We start from the raw sequence: 21808 nt of genomic DNA, 5'->3' as shown, positions 1-21808 counted from the left end.
ATGGGAGTCCTCCCTCCCTTTTCTCTCCCCATAAATATGTTTTTTTTTTAAAATTATAGAACATTTCAAACATACACAAAGTAAACAATAATATAATGAACCCCTGTGTACCTTTCACCTAGGTTCAAAAATTAATGTATTTATTTTCAGTTGTGAAAGTAACAACTGTATTACATAAAATTAGGGAAGGGGAGGGGAAAAAAATCACCTATCCCACCTTACATAATCTCTCTTGACATTTTGATGTGTTTCTTTCCTTATAGTTACGGCGTAATATTATTTTGATTGGGCTGCTTTTTCACATAACCGGTATTGTAACTGTCTTCTTATGTTTCATATGGTCTTTTAAACCGTTCCCTTTAAATGGCCACAAAATATTCCGAGTAGATGTGATAAAACTTTGGTTGCTCTTAATTTTTTGATTAACTGTTAAAGGTTCAGTGAATTTTTCTATGTTTTGCATTATTTCCTTGGGCTAGTTCCTAGTAAGAAGTAGGATTACTGGATCAAAGGGTGTGATGTTTTTAAGCCTCTTGTTACATATTGCTAAACTGCCTTTCCCACGGGCGAACCACTGCGCTCCTGGCAGTGGTGAGAGCCTCAGCCTCCCTCTTCACAATGTTCATTTCAGTGGTTGCTCTGGGCTTTTGATATTATAGGGCTGAGTGCTTCTGAGATGGTCTCCTTTTCTCCTGATGGTTAGACTCTTCCTGAATCAGACATTAATTCCTGCCATATTGCATTTCACTCTCTAGGTGTTTTCATGCCGACTAGGAAATGAGCAAGACACAGCTCTTTCAATTGTTGATCCAGTACAAATTCAAGTGGAGCTGGTGGGGAATTCTTCTTATCAGAATAGTTCAGGATTGATGGATGCATTCAACAGTGAAGACTTCCCACCTGTCTTAGAGGTAATGATGACAAATCTGTGTAACACACTGAGACACTCGCAAACACTTTCCTTTGCTTGAACTGCTTACTTAGCTCTGCCAAACTCAACAACATTTTCGTTATTTCAGCAAATACAAAATAAATATGACAGTGTCTCTGCCCTAGAAGATCTTTCAGTCTTGTGGAGGATAAAAGACCTTTTAATTGTCTGGTGTGATCTTGAAGTTCTATAAAACTTTACAGAAAGCAGAGTTAGGAATATTGACTGTGAGTGAAGCTAAAAGTGAGTCTGATCAGAGGGGTAGGATGTAAATAGGCCGAGAAGGAGAGCATTCCAAATTAGGAAGCGGCAGAGTCAGGGGCAGAAATGGCCCAGCAGACCTGAGACCGTGGGAGGTCTCACTAGAAGAAAGAAGTCTTTAGGGCAGTGAGGAGGAGAGGGGAGGAGAAGCAGAGCAGGTGAAGCCAGGCAGGGACAGCTTAAGACTGATGTTATATTTCTTCGGTAGAGGGGGAATCATTAATTAGTAATCCATCTGAACCGTAGGAGGATTGAAAGAGAGAGAAAAGCCATTCTGATTTTCGGGCTTCAAAAATAATGAAAAGTAATAAAGCACTATACCCAGACTTCAAACAGACATCCCATTTTAAAGTGGTCTTGTGTTGGTGTCTGTACTGCTTTTACCGGTGGTAGCTGAGTTGCTGTTGTCTGAGGAGGACCAGATTTTCAGAAATATTAATGTGGAACATGACTCATTTAAAGTTCTGTTTGAATAAAGGAGAGATAAGTTTTGTTGGGTGGTCAGAGATTTTAAAAAATTAAATAGATCAAAGCAAAATGGATTAACAGAGTGTTGCTAATAGGTGATCCTGTCTCCACCAGAGCCATTCTCCGATCCTCTGCTTTGATGATTAATGTGCTTGTATGAAAATCATTCTACTGAAGTATTAAGTGCTCTAGTAATTTTCCTTGCTTAGTATTTTGTATTTGGTACAGTTTTGTGACATTTGGCCTCACAGCTGGGACATTTTACCTCATGGCTATTAATGCTTAATTTCAAGATCTCCCCTGTCTTCACAATGAGAAATGTCTGTTGGATTTCTAGAACTTGAATTAGAGTGATACCTGTAAGAGGTGTGGACACAAAAGCAAGTGCAACTTTAAAAACTGCCACCTTTTAAATTTTGTTAGATTCAGTTACAGGCCCTGGATATCAGACTCTCCTATAATGATGTTCAGCTGTTTCTTGCCATTGCAAAATCCATCCCAGAGCAAGCTAATGCTGCAGTACCAGACACAGTGGCCTTGGACGCTAACTCCTTCAGCAGTTACCTTCCTGGTGCATCTCGAAGGGGAGAGGAAATCAGAGAAGGGACAAGACACACCTTAGATCCTGTCTTGGGTAGGTATTAACCATAAAACCCACTCAGTCTTCCCAAAACTCCCCTTCTTTTTAACTTTTCAGATTTTCTTTTGCACAGTTAAATTGTTCAGGGTATAATTGTGTCATTAAGTATAATTGTAGGTCATAAGTATGACTGTCTAATTTTTTTTAATTTAAAAATAAACAGCCCAAACCAACTGTTCTAGCCTACAGTATTTTTCCTTTTACAGTTTCTTCCAGAGATATGGATAATGCTAAGGTTTAGTTTTAAACTTCAAGTTTTCCTCCCAAGTTATATGGATAATAATACTAAGTTTCAGTTGTAAGCATTTAAAAGACAGCCAATATAGGGAAAAGACTTAAAAATTTCAGGGTACAGTTGACAAATTCTAATTAGGAGCTTACTTTTGCCTATAGCAGTGCAGTGTTTGAGTCCCCAGTTTCTGAATTGCTTTTCTTGTTTTTTTTGGTTCTTTTTTGCTTCAATTAGTCTGTGGGTTAATTTACATTAAATTACTTACAAAAATATATATACCATTTCCCCCTCCCTAGAGTTACAACTGGCTAGACTGCAGGAGCTGGGGTTTGGCATGGATGACTGCCGCAAAGCTCTCTTGGTGTGTCAAGGTAATTTGAATAAGGCTTTCCTTTATCAGCTGTTTATCTTGATAATGTTTGATAATGTTTATCTTTCCATGAGCTGGAGTGTGTTTTGGAGACCCTCCATGATTTTCTGTGGGCTGAAGATAACCTTGGGCCAGTAATAATGAGACACAGGATTTTATAGTGGACATGCCTGTGGGCTCTGGAGCTGACTGCCTGACTTCAGGTCCTTACTCTGCCACCTGCTGGCTACTTGTTCGTGACTTGGGCAAGTTTCATGTCTCTGTACCCGTGCTTCCTTATCTGTAGAGTGAGGATAAGAGGACATCCCTCAGAGGTTTGAAATAAAGAAGTCACTCTATGCAAAGGACATGAGAAGGTACTTGACACACAGCATGTGCTCTGTAGATGTTAGCACTGTTGCTAGTGGGAGTGGTAATGGCGGTGACGCTGGTAGGCATGGCCATTTATTGAGCTCCTCTGGGCCTAGTCCTGCTTCTTGTTGAATCCTCATACCCTTGGAGGCCGGCATCATTACCCTCACTCCAGTTGGAGAAACCGGCTCAGATAGGGTACATAAACTCATCTCAGGCCACCTGTTAATGCGGGGTGGGATGGGTTTAAAGCCAGGTGTGCCCGTGTTCTTTCCACTGCATCACACTACCTCTCCACCTCCCTCTTTGTTCCCCTTTCTCTTCAAATCAGAGATACAGCAAGAGCTGTATTTTTTCCCAGCCTTGATACTTGCATGTATATTCTCTCTTTTTATTTCTCTATGTACTGTATACAGGCAGACCTTGGAGATATTGGGGGTTCAGTTCCAGACCACCGCAATAAAGAAAATATTGCAATAGAGCGAATTTTTTGGCTTCAATTTGGCTACAGATTTTTTGGCTTCCCGGTGCATATAAAAGTTACGTTTACACTATACTGTAGTCTGTTGAGTGTGCAGTAGCATTATGTCTTAAAAATGTACATATCTTAATTAAGTAATGCTGTTGGAAAATGGTGCCGGTATACCTGCTCGACACAGGGTTGCCACAAATCTTCAGTGTGTAAAAAGCACAGTATTAGCAAAGTGCAATAAAACGAGGTATGCCCGTGTATCCAACACACGTGTGTGTGTGTGTGTGTGTGTGTATGTATATATATATACACACGTAATATTATACATGTTGGTAGATCGTATTGCAAATAACAATTTTATAGAATTATAATTACAATTTTATTAAAATATATACTTAATAGCAGCGTCTTCCCATGTCATTAACATTATTTGTAAACATTGATTTTTTTACATTGATCAGAGGATACATTATGATTTAACCATTCTTAAGTTGTTTTCATTCTTTCATTATCATACACAATTCTGTAATAAATATTTTTGTGTATGAACTTTTGTCTACATCTTTTAACTGTTTCTTTGGTAGTGAGGCTTCATATTGTAAAAACTGGATCAGAGAATATAGATATATTTTTCAGGCTCTTTGCTTGAATTGACAAATCTTTTTTGAAAAGGATTGTACCAGGTTAAACTTTGACCACTTAACATGGTTTCATCACAATTGTTTGCGTTACCTGTCTCTTTCCTCTGGAGAAAATGAAGGTAGACCTAGTTATCTTGTGTTCCTTAGTTTTGTTTTTACCTAGTCATCATTGCTTCTTGGTTTAATTAACTTCATACCCCTTAATGTTTACATTTCTTACTTTTACTCTTTCTTTAACAATTCAAACACGTTAGAAAAATTTCTAAGAGCCTTTTGGATTTCAATTTTTATTTCTTTAGTAACTAAGGTTTATTTCCATCAATAATGAAGATGATAATACCAACTAATGTTTATAGAGCCTTTGTTATATGCCAGGCTCTGATCTGAGAACCTCCCACGTACTCATTTGTTTCCTCCTCATGTCCGTCCTGTAAGCGGGTGCTGTCGGGCATAGAGAGATCAAGTAACTTGTCCAAGATCCAACAGCTGGTAAGTGCCAAGATCAGAAGCCAGGCCATCTTGCTCCAAAGCCCATGCCCTTAACCACTTACCACCGTTACATGCACTGGCCTCTGGTAATTTATAAGTGTGGGGTTGCATTGCTTTTCTTTTTTCTGTTCTGTTCTTTTTTAGCTTTAGCAGTCTGATTGTGTTCAGGGGGTGTTATTTAATAGTTTTATATTACACACATGGTTGAGAAGACAAAGTATGTACAACGTAAGACATTGGAGAACACTTAACAAAGCAGCACATCAGGATATGCAAGACTACATAGGGAAGATTAAGTATTATAGTACCAAGTGGCACCTGGAATGTTGGGTCCTCTCCTTTCCTCTTTTCTCGTCTCCTTCAACAGATGTCACAGTAGAGGAAGGATGGCTTCCTGGAGACATTTTGAGCCAGGTCATGAAAGGTGCGGTAAACTTGAGCAGAGGTGTGCAGCAAAGAGGGCCTTGTTCTGTTTGCTGAAGAGCAGGATTCCTGTTATTGTGTTGTTTTTTCTTTGTTATGTCTGTCTGGCATTAAGGTTCTCTTGGGCCGTCCAGTAGGTCCCTATCAAATGTATTTCTCTGTTTCCTCCCTGATTTGCTTGAGTAGCTGTGGGAACGGATTGAACTGATCACCTTTTAATTTCTTTGCAGGTCAACTGAAAAAGGCAGCAAGTTGGTTGTTCAAGAATGCTGAACCCCTGACGTCTCTTTCCCTGGCCTCTAACAGCCGAGAGGGCCAGGTGGCTGCGCCGGCACGGTTGATCTCAGGCGTGGAGATGAAAGCTGAGAGCGTGTGCATCTGCTTTATCGACGACTGCATGGACTGCGACGTCCCTCTTGCTGAGCTCACCTTCTCTCGTGAGTGCTCGCCCGACCCTCAGGTTCATTGAGAAGATGTGCAGTGAACCACCATCTTTTCTTCACGTTGTTCATGCTCTCCCGTACTTAATAGAATGGGAGAAATTTAGATGATGGTTTTACATATGTTTTCCATTATTTGTATTTTAAAGAAACGTGTATTTATTTGCCATATGTGGCCTTCAGACCATGGCTTGGGAATAATAGAAATTGTCATTGATGAAATTTCTGTTCTGTTAACAGCTCTAGTTAAATAATTCCTGATCTCTCCATTTTGTTTATCTTTTCGTGTATCTAAAGGTTGTAGGGAGTACTGTTATTAAAGGAATTTAAAAGATAAGCTTAGAAAGTAATGTTTCCAAGCTGTATGTCTTTTGAAAATTAAAAAACACAGAGTCTCACCAGAGTCTCCTGTGTAGGCCGGGTAGGAGGTGAAACCCTATTCACCTGAGAGCCGTCCTTCAGCAGAGTGGAGACCAGGGCAGGAGGGCTTTATCCTCAATCGCATCTTTGCAAGCTGTTTCGGATGAGGCTTCTGAGGAGAGTAAAGGAGAATCTCACCGATGTGTTTACTTTTAATTTTCTTTTGTTTTGATCTTGCTAGCCTCTTTTCCCTTCGAGGAAAAGTTGGTTCTGGGGATCTAATTTGACCTTTTACACATTGTAGAGATTTTCCTTTTCCCTGTGCTTCTAGGCACCACAAGGGCCACTTGATTGAAACTAACAACTGGAATTTTGACTGTTTCCATGAGTGTCTTTTCTGCAGAAAATAATTATTTCTTATTTTTCTACGGTAATCTTGAAATTTTGGGCTAATATTTATGAAGGCATGACTGTTCTCCTTACTCGCCTTCTTTTCAGACATTCAGGCAGGAATGTTTCTGATGTTCCCACAGGCTTGAGATACACCTGGATGCTGGGGGGGCAGATGAGGCCTTTACCTCATTCACAACATTTAAAGGGGTACCACAAAACTCAGTAATTAAGATGAATCATATTTTAATGGAGTATTTTTAAAAATCAGAATTTATTAAAAAAAACCATGATGAACAAAATATCAAATTTTGATACATCTGTGTGTTCTCCTATAAGATCATCAGTGGTAGCTGTAACTAGCATCTCTGTTTTATTTTTATTAAGGTAACATCAGTTTATAACGTTATATGAGCTTCTCGTGTACAGTATTATATTTCCATTTCTGTACACGTTACCGTGTGCTCACTACCAAAAATTTACCTTCTGTCCATCACCGTACAGTTGATCACCCCTGCTCTCGCCCCTGTCCCTTCCCCTCTGGTAACCACTACTCTGTTGTCTGTATCTATGCGTTTGTTTTTCTGACGTCTCTTTTATATGATTTGTCAGCAAAAGAAAGTTTTGGTTGTTCCCGCCCTGCCACTGCAATAAGATTTGCTTTCATTGCAGGTCTAAATTTTCTGCAGCATGTAAGAACTAGCCCTGAAGGCTATGCCCACTTCACCCTTTCTGGAGATTATTATAACCGTGCTCTGTCAGGTCAGTATAATTATCATGGGATTTAAAAAATACACTTCGACATTTGCCTGGGCCTATTTCTACATAAATTCTACATGAGGCAAAGGGGTGGGATAGGACAGGGAAAGGTGAAAAATAAGTGACTGCACAAGCACGAAAGATACAGATTTTTCATATTTCTAAGAATATATTTGATAAGTCACAACTGAATTCTTTAAAAAGAAGTTTTGGTAGTTAATTCCTTTTCATCCTGGAGTTTGGCTTATTTCAGAACGTGAAATTGCTCAATTGTGAAGGATCATTCGTCTGGCCCTGATAGTAGCTAAATTTCAAGTGAGATTTAAGCCCATAAACATTTTAAACTTCAGGCCTCCTCACTCCCTATTGGACTTGTTTGTCTCATTAGAAGAGTACTGAGTCAGTGACAATGTATAACCTGCCGTACCTACTCCCTAGAGTAGGACACAGTTGATCAGGGCAAGCTGTTCTACCAGAGACATAAACTTGGATATACTACAAGGCATTTTCAGGTTTCCTTCCTTCCATTGGAAAGACCAAGGTAAGGGCCTATACAGATGGACATTCAGGAACCATCCTGTATCAGGGCTGAATAGTTTGAGCTGCAACGTTCTTTGCCTTAAGAGACTTCTTCGTAGGTGTGGGTGGAGTAAACCAAGTTGTGTCGAAGAGGGGTTGCTCCCTTGATGTCATTGGAAAGTTAATCTTCCAGTGTGTTGTGCTGTTGCTGACTGTTCTAGAGTACGTGTCACATTCGATTTTATGTGTTAGTTAACATTCTCCCCTCTCTGATCTGGATTCACTTAAAGGCAACACTCTTATTTCCTAATTGTTCAAAATGTTTAACTTTAGAATAATGGCCCAAGCCTTGGTAGTTAAGAGAAAGTTTTACAGGGCATATGGTAGCTATTTTTTTGAGAATCATTTACTTTCCCAGAGCAAATATTGCTTACTTTTAAAGTTGCATGAACACATTCAGGTCACTAGTGCTAAATGGTGTGAGGAGATGAATGTACCGACATTATGCTACATGTTAGATTGGATATGTATTGGTAAATCACCTCATCTATGGCCGATGGAGTGTATTTAGAAAACTGTTAAAAATTAACTGGCCTTGAAAAGTTGTCTTTGAAACTACAGTGAGATACCATTTTTCTCACCCAATGGACTGGCAAAAAGGAAGTGTGACACTACTAAGTACGGTGAAGATATGAGCCCTAGAACTCTTATTTCCTGCTGTCAGAATTGTAAATTGGGACAACCACTTTGGAAAACAGTTTGACATGACTTAGAAGCATACTCAGCAGTCCTTCAATATACTTCTTCTAGACCTGTACCCTAGAGAATCTCCTGTCTATGAGTACTAGGAAACAAGTACAAGACTGCTTCCAGAGTGGTCTTCCTAATAGTGGCAGAACTGGAATCAAGTGAAATGTCTCCTAGCAGTAGAATAGATAAATAAACTGTGGTACGGTCATAAGTGGATTACAGTTCAGTGGTGAAGATAATGTACCACAGCTACATGGCATCAGTGTGAGTGAATCTCAAAGAATGCTATTGAGCAAAAATAGAAACTTGCAAAAGAATACACACAGGGACTTCCCTGGTGGTCCAGTGGTTAAGAATCCCCCTTCCAATGCAGGGGATGCAGGTTCGATCCCTAGTCGGGGAACTAAGATCCCACATGCTGTGGGGCAACGCAACAAAGATCCCGCGTGCTGCAACTAGGACCCGACGCAGCCAAATAAATAAATAAATGAAAAAAAAAAGAATACACAGTGTTGGATTCTGTTTATGTGAAGATCCCTAACAGGACAAACTATGTATTCTTAAGAAATGTATACCTAGGTGGTAAAAGTATAAAGAGCAAGGAAATGATTAAAAATTCAAGCTAATGGTTACTTGGAGTCGGGTGGAAGAGGTTTGGTGGGGAGTGGTACTCAGGGGCTTCAAAGGCACATATAATTTTCTGTTAAGCTCAATAGTGAGTACGTGAGTGTTTGCAGTAACCTTATTCTTTAAACCATACATATATGTTGTTTATATATAACTTTTGTACATATGACACGTTTTAAAATAAAAATTGGGAAAAATTTAAGTTAATGAATTTCAAGTATACCTATTTATTCAGCCAATGGGTTCTTGATGTAAGCAGGGTAATCAAATTTAATAGTTACTTCAGCCGCTGACACTTTTTTTCCAACCTGAGTCTGAGACACTTTTTTCTACTTGAATATATCAAAAACAGGTCCTGCCTGCTCTTAAATAGAAGAGGGCACATACCCCCTGCCTTCCTTCCTCCCACCTCTGGGAGACCATGGTTGGGGTGCATGTGTGCTCTTGTACTCATGTCCTTGAGACAGCACAGACATTTGTAAGGTGACCTGCAGCTAAAGATGGTGTTTCCATTGCGAAATCAAGTTGGAAATAGAAAGCTATTAGCTATAGTATGTCCTTGCTGAGCATTTGTGAATGGTGTTCCCCTGTAAACTCTTGATATCTGCTGAGCAGATGTCTTATTTCCTGTGTTCTTTTAGGCTGGGAGCCATTTATTGAGCCCTGGCCGTGCTCTGTATCCTGGCAACAACAGGCAGCTAGTCGTCTCCATCCTCCTCGGCTGAAGCTGGAAGTCAAGGCCAAACACCGTTTGGATATCAATATCACCTCTGTACTGATTGGTGAGTGGAAAGCTGTCTTTAGAACATTGTTACCTTTCTGTGCGTTAAGTCCCTTGTCTGGAAGACTGTTAATCCTGGTTTAGCAAATACTTGGGCCCATACCAGACAGTTTACTCATCATGGCTGCTTTCCTGATAAACCCTAACCTGGCCTCATAATGCTTCTCAACCCATAGCTCTGGAGGTGGCATCCCATATTAATCCTCTCAGTGATCAAGCAAGAGCTTAGACTACATGGGAAACATTCATGTCCATGACGAACTTTCTCCCCATGATGCTTGGTCACTGGGACTTATTAAATGTCCTAGAAGTGAGTTTAGATTCATTTCTCTCAGACTATTCACAGAATAATTCTTAAAAGGTATAATTTTGATTGTCTGTAGCAGGGTAGGTTGCGTGTGCTGTTTCCCATCAAGTAGCATGTTGACCTAACTCTGAAAATCACTGAGTTAAAGGGTTGCCAAGCTAATGGTGTGTGTTCTGAAAGTTTGTTTGACAACACTGAAATGTACATTCCTGGATTCGATGTAGTGTGTCAGAATCTTGTCTCTATACTTGTCTTTATATCAAAAGAAGAGTAACATTATCATACAGTCAGGTAGTGCCTACTTACACTATGAAAACTACACTCGACTCTTTGAGTTACTGATCTACAGGATCTGATTTTTTGTAACACGGTAGTTATCTCTGAGTGATAGATAACACATACTACAGTTGTGCCTCAGTATTCAAAGGGATTGGTTCCAGTACCACACCCCGTACCCGTCACCCACCCCCCACCCAAATCTGTGGATGCTCAAGTCCCTTGTAATAAAATGGCCTAGTACAATGAATGCAGTTGGCCCTCTGTATCCGCTGCAAAACCCACAGATAGGGAGGGCATACTATATTGAAAATCTATGAGCTTTCTTCAGTGTATGTGTAGGGTTGAGGCTCATAGAATATTCATTGGCTTATTCCATGTCCGACTAGGATGGAGAGAACGTATAGTGAAATGGGACTGTAAGTTTATTGATCCCCAGATTTTAAAACCACTGTTATATCATTAATTTCACCAACGTAATAGTAAATTGATCTCATGATTCTTCCATATTATTTTGGTCCCCATGTTATTTCTTATATAATCTGTTCATCTGGAAGTTTAGATAAAGTTTGGGACTCTTCTTTGAAAAGCTACAGTAAACGAGAGCTAACCTCACAAGAGTTCTATTGATATTTCTGATGAGTATCTAATTAAAAATATCTTCCAAAAAGCATTCTTGTCAGTGGTAAAACTGTTCTTTTTTTAACCTTTAATTCCTTATTCCTAAAACTGTGCTGAAACCCAGAAACATTGCTGTGACTTCTTAGTGTTTAAATAAATATCATTTCTGTAGCTGAATATTGGAGCTGAAAAACAGAAACTAATCATTCTTGTTTTAAAAAGTGTAGTACTCTATAAATGACCCAATTTCATTCCTTTTTATGGCTGAGTGGGAAGGAAATCCCCAAAAAGAGGAGATGTGTGTATACGTATAGCGGATTCACTTTGCTGTACAGAAGAAACTAACACAACATTGTAAAGCAACTATACTCCAATAGAAATTAATTTAAAAAATAAATAAAAAGTGTAGTGCTTTAATTAGTATAAAAGGTCTTTATCCAAGTGTGGTGTGTAATTATTTTGCTCTTCCCATTATAATTCTCCTCTCAAAAAAGTAAAACCACTCCTGGACAGTTGTCAGCTGGATTTCAGCCTCCTGAGTTTGGTGGTTTTTTAAATAGCCTCCTACTGGTCTTTCTGTCTCCAAACCCTGCCCCTTAGCATGGCATGTCATGCTCTTCACAAAGCAAGTTGTTCTCTTTTCTAGACTTCTTTGCTATGTCCCTGTACCCCAGTATGTTGTACCAAGTCACACCAAAGTATTCAGTGTTCCCTAAATGTGCCATGTACTTTCATGTCTTGAAGCCTTTGCATATGCTGTTCTCTCTGTCTGGAATGTCCCTGTATCCCTAATCCTATTGGTAACCCTACCTATTCTTCAAGACCCCTAACAAAGGTCCTTACCTCTCTGAAGATTGCCATGTGCTTTGGTGTGTATTCTTCCACTTCTGCCAAAGCAGAGTAAATCTTCCCCTGTTCTGCGCTCCCGTAGCATTTTATTTGTATCTGTGTTTTAGCTCCTTCCACATTGTGATATAGTTTTGTGATGATGATTGTTTTGTTAATGTTAATTTCTTCCAGTGGAGTATGAGGTTCTTCAGGGGACCAGCTTTCTCAGAATCTAGTGTGGTGCCTAGCATTTAGTCAGACATTCGATAAAAGCTTGTTTTGCTGAATTGAAGTCATCTGACTTGAACACCCAATCCTTTCTACTTCTGTTCTTAATTATCTTTGGGGACTTTTTTCTAGACCAATATATAAGTACCAAGGAATCGTGGATGGCAGATTACTGTAAACAGGACAAGGAAATAGATTCAACCACCTCGGAAGACTGGATGGGCTCTTCAGTGGATCCTCCATGCTTTGGACAAAGTAAGATTTTTCTCTACAAATGTTTGACTAAATCACCTTTGACCTACAGAGCCATGTTTAATTGAGAAATTCAAATAGAACCATCATTTTCTATGGAAAAACCTACAGGAAATTCTGTCTTCTGTAGTTCTGTTTTAGTCTTTGGAAGGGACATTTTTTCTGGCACAAAACACTGAACTCTTAATATGAGCTCTAGTTTCACCATTGTGGGAGAGGAAGGACCTGCAGTATGCAATTCCTAAGTTCTGGTCATGTGGCACGTGAACTGGGGCACCTGGAGATGCATCAGGAGTGGCCATTGGTCAGTTTGTGTTTTACTCATCAGAACATTTTAATTGATTGGACTTTTGATCTGGATCTTTAAGAACATCTTTTCAGTTTTCTAAATCTAGAGGCAGAGAGGTTGGATATATTCTTGAAGAGAGGGAGGGCCGGCTCCCACGTGGAAGCAAGTGTTTAAAGGGGGGCCCTGTATTATAAAGGAGAAGAGAATTGAATACCCAGCCTCTTGAAGAAAGAGGAGTCAGTGTGTTCTCTGTTAACGATGTTTTCTTTCCTTATTTAATGCTTCGCCATGGAGCTCTGATTTCCTCAGAGCTGGGGAGATTGTGATGGCCAACTGCGTGGTCCTTAGTTGTTCCACAAGCCATTGTCATCCAAATTCAACTCAGCCCCAGTTCTTTCAGTGTGGTTTCTTTGGGGAGTTTTGGCTGGACTTCACATAGTTCATGAATACTTAACTGTTCCATCTGGTCTGCAAACGTGTCATGGGAAGATGGATTTTCTTAGTGTACGAAGTATTTGGTTCGTCTCTCCTCAGGGTGTATAAATGGACTTTCTATCTGCCTTGTACTTCTCGGAGGAGGGACAAGGACACGTCAGCTCTGCTTGCTCTCTGTATTCCCAGGCTGTTGCTTCTGAGTCTCAAGGCCATTGCTTAGGAGCCAGGGCTTTTCAGATATCATCAGCTTCAATTCTGGCTCCTCCTCTAACCTTCCCAATTTGTGTGTCAAGAGAATGTAACTTAGTCTACCCAGAAGACTCTGAATAATCATTGTAATGTGTCCTAGAGAATGTGTTTCTAAAAACATTATTCATGCAGAGGGATCTTAAATCCAGACTCAGTGCAAACACTAGGAAGGCCGAATCTTCAGGATTCTGATGAAGGAGTTTTCTTTTGTCCCTCTCCCACCGCTCCCCTCCCTCTTTATTTTAATATCTCCTCTTTTTTTATAGTTAATAAGCTACCTTATCTATGTTAAACGCCTGCTAAATTAAATCTGGATTTTTATTTACTTACGCATCTTTATGGTTACTTAGGCTTATAAAGGTGTAATATATCTTTTTTATTAGGCATACACGAACATATCTAAATTTCCAAACCTCTTTACTTATTAAGGATTCTTGGATGGTAGAATAGCAGATGGGATTGTATTCTCTCACTAGGCCTACTAAAATAATTGTTGGGCATTCGTTTTGAAAGTCAGGAGGTTTGAATCTTGTTGAACTGACCACAAACCTTCAGCTCTTATTTAAGAATATTTAGTCACATTCCCCCCAAATTTGTGTATTTTATTCAGGCCAGCTTCAAAATGAGCCCTTGACTTAGAGGTTCTTAATATGAAATTCAGCCTAAGGGAGCTGCTGATTTCTTACTGTTCCTTTAGCAGGGGAAAGAAAATAATGGCCTCATTTTTGACATAATTATTGGCTTTGTTCAGGAAGGGCTGAGATTCTGCAAGTACACCTGGATGGTATGGCACCTTAATTATTAGTTCATTAGTTTTGTATTCAAGGACATTTTGTGGAAATACCAAAAAAAAAAAATTCTAAAAGCTTCCATGTTTAATGTATAATATAAATAATACCATGAGATAACTTCTCAGAAGAGATTGTTGAAACTTGGAACACAGACTGATTCCTTCCCTTGAATTTTTGAGACCCGTGGGGGATTAGCATTCTACTGCTACTGCCTTTTGCAGTTGGAATGGAGTGACTCCCACTAAAATCTGTACTGATTGCTCTTGGTAACTTTTCTATGCCATGTGAGAATATACATGCTTTAAATTAAAAATCCTCAAAAGGCTTGTCATTCTGTTCAAGTGACTGTGAGTACATTTTCTTTCCCCGATTGAGAAAAAAAAGGAGCATGCTCTGTTAGCACAGCCTCCACATTAAAAGCCAGCATAAAAACTGTCTTGCTCACCTTGTCAAGTATCTCCTTAGCTCTTAGTAGTCACTAAAGGAATGAGCCTGTAAGTGCATGATGCTTGCTATTTTTGTAATGTACTCTATTTGTGCTTATGTTTTGGAGATGTCTTCTTTTTCACTATATTGATTCTTATGCTCTAACGTTGTCTCTCCTGTCTACCAGGCCTCCCCCTTGTCTACCTTAGAACTAGGAGTACAGCCAGTCTGACTAACCTAGAGCACCAGATCTATGCTAGAGGTACAGTATAGCCAAGCGAGGGCTTGCTTTATTTTCCTGTTTTAAGAACTGCCTTGTACATCGATTTTCTGTGAATATGGGACCTGAATGGGGGTATACCCAGTTGTGAATACTTTGCTTTAGTAACAGGAGAGATCATTTCCAACTAATGGACAAAGTGGCATCTTATATCAGAAGGAAGTGATGTGCTGATTCTTATTCTGTCTCTTCCATCTGCTTTAACCCTTAGTGGAAATGGAATCAACTTCACAGTGAATGATGCAGAAGCATCCAGTGTCAGTTAGAGGTGATGTCTCACACTGAAAAGCAAATGAATGGAAGAAAACCATCCTCCATCAAGCAGTGCTACAAGTCTTTATTTATAGAATACTCAGTGAATGTTATTCTTATGGTAATGCAAGGGGCTCGTGGAATAGGAGCTATAAAGATCAGGAATAGAGCTAAGAAAAAAATTTCTGGTAAATAATTGCTTAGACACAAATCTTTTCTTTAGAAATGAATTGAGGTTCTTAGGAGGTAGAAAAGAGAATGTTCTTTGTTTGTATCTCTGATCCTTTAAGGTTCCTTGACTGGTAAGTAAATACGAGAGGAAAACATCATAAACATCAAGGAATTAGAATCCCAAGATGTTCAGTTCTTCATTTGTTTGAAGGAGTGCAGTTTAATTTGAATGATTTATGCTTATGCTTGGCTAACACCACCAGATCCTGGGTCATGGTCTATTTTGTAAAAAGGGCCTTTTGAGCTTCCTCTACTAAGGAGTTCAGAACAAGGATATTAATGTGTGGGGGTAGTATTATGGTTTTTTTCTGAAAGGTTTTACCAGGATGGGTGTTCGTGGGGAGGAGGGCTCATGAGGCCCAGGATCCATGGATTTATACTTCTCAGGTTTTCTGTATCTGTTATTTCATCTTTTCAGGCTAAGCGAAGCATCATTCCTTTTTAGCACGGGGACAGGAGCTCAGAGACACTAAGTAACTTGCCTCCATTCACATGACTGGCTAGTATCGGACCTGGGACTTTAATCTATTTCTCATGATTTACAAGCCAGGTCCTTTCTGATAGGCTGAGCTGCTTCTGTAGTGTAAGAACCCGCACTGTTTATAATGGCCACATTGCCCTGGGGAGCAAATCCGCAGGGGCAGACATTTCCTCAGGTGGAGCCATTTAAGCTGAACTTGGACATGAGGAGCTTGGGGTTCTTTCAGCCTATGAACCAATTAGGTCTGGTCACTAGAGGAGGTGTTCTGAGGCCACCAGGGAATACTGTTCTCTTTGGTCGACTTGGGGAGTTCTTTTTTTTTAAAGTTTTTTTAAAAATTATTAATTAATTTATTTTTGACTATATTGGGTCTTCGTTGTTGTGTGTGGGCTTTTCTCTAGTTGCGGCGAGCAGGGGCTACTCTTTGTTGCAGTGCGCGGGCTTCTCACTGCAGTGGCTCCTCTTGTTGCGGAGCACGGGCTCTAGGCGCAGGGGCTTCAGTAGTTGTGGCACGTGGGCTCAGTAGTTGTGGCTCACAGGCTCAGCAGTTGTGGCACACGGGCTTAGTTGCTCCGTGGCATGTGGGATCTTCCCGGACCAGGGCTCGAACCCATGTCCCCTGCGTTGGCAGGTGGATTCTTAACCACTGCGCCACCAGGGAAGTCCAGACTTGGGGATTTTGTTCTCTGGTGCTGTGCCCAAGGCAAGTACACAGTTGATTTGGACCCTAGTGTGGAAGATGTCAGATCTGTCCCCTGGTGTTGAGTTTGGATTTGTGAGCACTCCGTGTATTTTTATCCTCAGAGAGGCAGGTTGCTGAGGTCTCTGCTGGTATGTGTAATCCACACAAGAAGCTTGGGGACCTTAGCCGTGTGCCTACCCAGGCTACTTAATTCCAAAGCAATACACTCGTGAATATCTTTCTATGGATTCCTAGCACTTTATTCTGTGTTACGATGTGATCAAAGCCATGTGCCACCTGTTCTTTTTAAATCTAATTTGCAAATGGAAACTTTGAGTCTGGCTCACAGTGGGATATGAAAGCACATCTGGCTTCTTTTCCTCCTGGGCCCTTTATCTCCTGTAATAAAGCAGAGCAGCTCTCGCTTAGGGAGAGGGAAGTGCCTTTCAAGGTGCCACAGTGAGCAGCACTGTTTACCCTGCTGACAGCTCTTAAATTTTTTACTCCCCCTCTGCTCTTGTCCGCAGCCTCACAGCTACTCCTTAATTTTCAACTTGACGAACACTAATTTTTTTTTTTTTAAAGCAAACCTTGGAAACTAAGTGAGGCCATTGGGGTGAGAAATGGGCATATTCTAGGCAGAAATTATCTTTATATGTATCTGGGGTGTCTGTAAAAGCTAACCACAAAATTGTGGGAACACGCTGGAGACTACTCATTTACTTAGACACCCCTGAGCTGTTGTTCTTACCAAAACAGAACTCGCCTTAACCTGAAGTGGCTTGTTGTGCAGTGTTCAGAGCACTAACTTCTGAAAACTTTAGAAGCTACAAAGGGAAAACAAAAATGTCATTACTTTTTAAAAGACATGACGCTGACTTATGATATTGCCCTGTGCTGTTCTCGAGAAGTGGGAGAGGCAGGCCCTGGTGCAATTTGCCTTCTTCATTTCACTGGCAGGAAACATGCGGTCCTGGAAGACGAATTGAATTTTGCTATAGTGTTCTCAGTTGGAGATTGCAGTCACCTCTAGATGTCATTTTCTCCACAGCTGCAGACCATTTGGGTCCCGGTCTTTCTCGGGCGGTCTTTGTGCTTTAAAGCCAGACACACAGTAAGACTGGGCCTCGCCCTTTTCTGTTGTTGGGGCATGTGGTGTTGTTGAGCACATCAGCCAGGAGGCTCCCGGCACTGGGTTGCTGCTTCCTTTGTGGTTCCTGCTGCCACCTCCCTCTTTCTTTGTGTGGCCAGTAAAGGAAATGCAGACCCTGGAAGGAGCCGGGGGCCTCTGTGGCGGGCGGGTCCCCCGGCAGCCCCCTGGGCAGCCCGGGCACTGGAGAGCCTTCCTCAGCCTCCCCTCTGACTGCTTGCAGTGTTTAGAGTCAGGTCACACTCTCGCTAGAATTTGATTACTTACAGTCTTGTATTGATCAGTGTTTCTTTCCAGTTTCCCTGATGAGAAGCTGTTTTGTGAAGGAAATCATATTTTGCGCTCCTCTTGTAGTCTCCGTAGTCCCCGCCTGATAGCAGATGGTGGTGATACCTGTGTAAAAAAAAAATGAGCTCAAAATTTTATTTAAGTAGCTTTGGGGTAGTATATTTTTGATCTTCCAGGGAGGAAAACCCACAACTATTCATATAAGAGAATAGGAAAGAATGTTTTCATTTTGTTATAATATGCATAATATGACTCAAGTGTAACTCTTATATAAAAGGAGGCTTCCTTAAAGTACCAGTGTTTTGGACAAAGTGATACAAGTACACATGATCTATCTTGCCGCAATTTAGGTTGTCCATTTAGACTGTATTTCTTGGGAGTAGTGGGGATCCATTTCTCTTTCTTTCCTGATGCCAGCCGTATTAGGTCTGATGCCCTTTTCTGAGATAAGGCCCATAAGAGTTGTGGGAGAATTGTGGGGTGAGAGTCGTGACACATCACAGTCAGTTGTCGGGGGGACCGAGTCATCTCGTAGCAGGCGGCAGAATACTTGGAGACATCCCACTTGGCCTGTCAACACACCTGTGGTGGTTCCTTTTTTTTCCTCTCCACCTTCAGCTCCTTTGCACAGAGGCAATTTTGGGCACTGTCTCCAGGTATGGGGAGGGTGTCTGCCGCACGGGCCAGGGCACATGCTGACAGCCTTCTGTTTGCTCACAGCAGAGATGAAGGCCCCCAAACGCCGGCAGCCATTCGTCCCTTTTGCTCTGAGGAATCACACGGGCTGCACTTTGTGGTTTGCCACCCTGACTACCACGCCCACCAGGTAAGGAGCACTGAATCTGTCACCTAGAGCCATCTCTGCCACCAAAGGCTCCTGTGTACCAGCCCAGCAGAGTAAGGTGGGGCCTCCCTGAGGCTCTTGGGATTGATTGTATTTGAATCAATAGCTTGCTGTCTTGCTGAGGTCTACGTTGGAGGTTCTGGTTCTGTGTAGAGTCTGTAGTCAGAGAAGCAGGTCTTGAGTCTGAAGTATCCAAATTGTGATCTTGATCCTGGTATCCATTTGTTTTTAAAGTAAAAATTGAGCAAATTAAGGATGTGAAACAAAAGTCATTCCACCCTTTCTCGTCGGCCCCCATTCTACTCCCCCTTTTAAAACAAGCTGTATATGGTTATTAAGCCAAATGTTTTGCCCATTTTTCTTCCACAAGGGCTTGAAAACACCTCTCATATCCCCTTCCCCCCACCCCGAATTATCTTCCAAACCTAAAACGCACTTGAGTCCAGATGGAACTGGGTGGAGTTAGGAGAACAAATGAGAGTCTACCTAAGCCAAGTGAGAACATTCTCTTACAACTTTCTGCCTGCTTAGACCTTGGCTCAACTTGCCAAATGCAGGCTGATCTTTCCAGTTTAGGTAATAAAGTCTATGAAATGAGTAACAGAATCAGCTGATTTGAGACCATATTTCTCCCACCTCCACCAAGTATGAGAATGCTCTAGAGGAGACATCTTTGTTTTTTAAAAACAATTCAGGTCTGTTAAATTCTAGATAGTCACTTAAATACTACTGTTAAAAGTCATGACTAGTTTACATCACCCTCGGTGTATCAGACTCTGCTGCTGGTGGCAGGTGACTATGCAGTGATAGCTTTTAGCTGTTTCTAAAGTTTCGGTCATGAAGTTTTGATCGATCATGAAGATAACTTGAGTTACTGACCTTTTAGGTCCTCTTTTACAGCCAGGTTATGCGGCGTTATGTCTGTGAGTTGCGTTCTAGGAGGGTTTCTGCTTCCAGCCCTGAGCTGTGTGAGAGGGAGGTGGAGAGAAAGGGGGACTAGCTGGTATTGTCTGATTTCGTTCCAGGGCTGCACTGTCTCACAGCGGGAGTCCAGGGGTGGTTCCAGAAGGGAATGGAACATTTCTTGACGATGCTCACAATGTTAGCGAGTGGCAGGAAGTCCTCACGGGTGAAGAGATTCCCTTTGAATTTGAAGCAAGAGGAAAGCTAAGGCACAGGTAAAGCATGGTTTACTCTTTGCCTCAAAAAAAAGAAAAAAATAATTGTCTCTAGTGTTTTGCCTTTTCACTTTCCTTTGTTAATGACTTTAATGTTTTATTTTTAAAAGGTATTTAGGAAATCAGTGTTTCCTTTTAAAAAATATAATGACCATCTTGGAAATACACTTCTTTCCATTAATCATCCCTTTATTTGACATGTGAGGTGATAACTGGTGTGTTCCATGTAACTAATTCGGTTGAAGCCTAGACAGATCATAACCCTCCAGTTCATTGCATGATGGAGTGGTGACATGGTATTATTAAAAGGTTATCAGAGCATGTTGATTTCAGTTTTAAGATACACATATGCCACAACACTTTTAGCAGACAGATGGTTTCAGGAAGCAGAGCCAATAATGATAAGATACTCTGATTCTAAGGAGGAGAGAATAACTCACCTAGGGAGGCTGCTCACTGATGCACTCAAAATCGCCAGCCAGAGGACGAGAATAAATGTGAAAACGTTGTGTCTAGTTACCGAGAGATCATAAAATATGTAGTAGAATGTTCTTTTATATGCACACATTTTTTTTTTTTTTTTTTTTTTGCGGTACGCGGGCCTCTCACTGTTGTGGCCTCTCCCGCCGCGGAGCACAGGCTCCGGACGCGCAGGCTCAGCGGCCATGGCTCACAGGCCCAGCCGCTCCGCGGCATGTGGGATCTTTCCCGACCAGGACACGAACCCGCGTCCCCCGCATCGGCAGGCGGACGCTCAACCACTGCGCCACCAGGGAAGCCCTATATGCACACATTTTTAAGTGGAAGGGCTGTCCAGTGGATAACGAATAGGTTAAGATTTTAGTGTTTGAGCCTCATTATCTCAAATTTAAGAGATTGGCTTCAGCCTTCTGTGGTCACATGCGTTCATGGTGCTTTAATTCTTTGTGTGGAAACCTGCTCCTCAAATACTTCTTCCTTCTGCATAGCTCTGCACCGGCGCACATTACTCCCTAGCGGCACGAGTTCTGAACTTGGGGGCCTCCAGTGATTTTCAGCAAAAAAATAGTTTTAAAAAAAAATCACTGTACTGGGCACATGTACCTGGAAGCCACATTAGAATTTCCAGGGAAGAGTGGTGAGCATTTTTCTGTTCTACAAGGTTCCTGGAGAAGCTAAATTATAGAACTGTTCACTGTATTTCTTAATAAGCACTGCCTCTGTTGTATCAGAAGGGGTTTGGCCTTTTTGTCATTTCTGTTTTAGTTTCTATGTTTTGTAACCCATTTCAAGTCCCACCTGCCTGCTTGAATTCATCGAAATAAATGCCTTCTCTGGTGTTTTCCCCTTTGGCATTCTGTCCCCCACGCCCTACCTCCCTCCCCACTTTCCTTCCTGTCAGCCTCAAATCCACTTCCCTATTTCAGGCTTCTGGCTTGAATTAGGCAAAATCTAAAAATAGAATTAAATGTGCAGTTTCCTCCTGTTCCTCCTGTCCTGCCCACTGCCTTCTACTGCAGTTTCAGCTGCGCACTTCAGCCTGGAAACTCTGCGGGCTCCGTCTCTCGTTACCGTGTCTGTAGCCTTGTAGGACCAAAGCCCAACGACTGAGTGTGGTTCTGAGAGAAGCAGGAGATTCCACAAAAGAACCAAGGAGAAAATGTCATTTTAGGCATTTCCAAGAGTATGGTTGTGTGATTAAATTGCTAGCACAGCATTTCTGCTACCCCACTGAACCACTTGTAGCTGATGTCATTTCATAAAGTTTGAGGTAGGGGTCGGTGGGGGACAGACCTGAGCTAGTTCACAGGATTCACGTGGTTTGTATAAAGGGAGG

The 21808-nt window shown here is 41.3% G+C and overlaps 1 protein-coding gene across 5 annotated transcripts in view; it reads left to right on the top strand.

Annotated features, from left to right (window-relative positions):
• The window catches only part of VPS13D (vacuolar protein sorting 13 homolog D), a 245792-nt gene that overhangs the window by 76855 nt on the left and 147129 nt on the right, over positions 1-21808 (top strand). For 3 of the 5 annotated variants that reach the window (XM_089901016.1, XM_089901030.1, XM_089901036.1), the window contains 10 exons: positions 756-911; positions 2084-2294; positions 2829-2903; positions 5509-5715; positions 7141-7230; positions 9765-9905; positions 12297-12419; positions 14794-14868; positions 18691-18796; positions 19840-19992. In XM_089901016.1, the coding sequence (XP_089757142.1) occupies positions 756-911; positions 2084-2294; positions 2829-2903; positions 5509-5715; positions 7141-7230; positions 9765-9905; positions 12297-12419; positions 14794-14868; positions 18691-18796; positions 19840-19992 (1337 nt within the window). The remainder of the gene's footprint in view (positions 1-755; positions 912-2083; positions 2295-2828; positions 2904-5508; positions 5716-7140; positions 7231-9764; positions 9906-12296; positions 12420-14793; positions 14869-18690; positions 18797-19839; positions 19993-21808) is intronic. The other 2 variants (XM_022598274.2, XM_022598273.3) reach the window with 2 other exon arrangements.

This window comes from Delphinapterus leucas, chromosome 1 (assembly GCF_059928025.1).
Source record: "Delphinapterus leucas isolate spDelLeu-1000000601 "Yukka" chromosome 1, BTC_Dleu_Yukka2, whole genome shotgun sequence".
In the NCBI taxonomy this organism is placed as follows: Eukaryota; Metazoa; Chordata; class Mammalia; order Artiodactyla; family Monodontidae; genus Delphinapterus; species Delphinapterus leucas.
The sequence above is the reverse complement of the archived record's forward strand: the minus strand, read 5'-3'. Positions and strand labels throughout refer to the sequence as shown.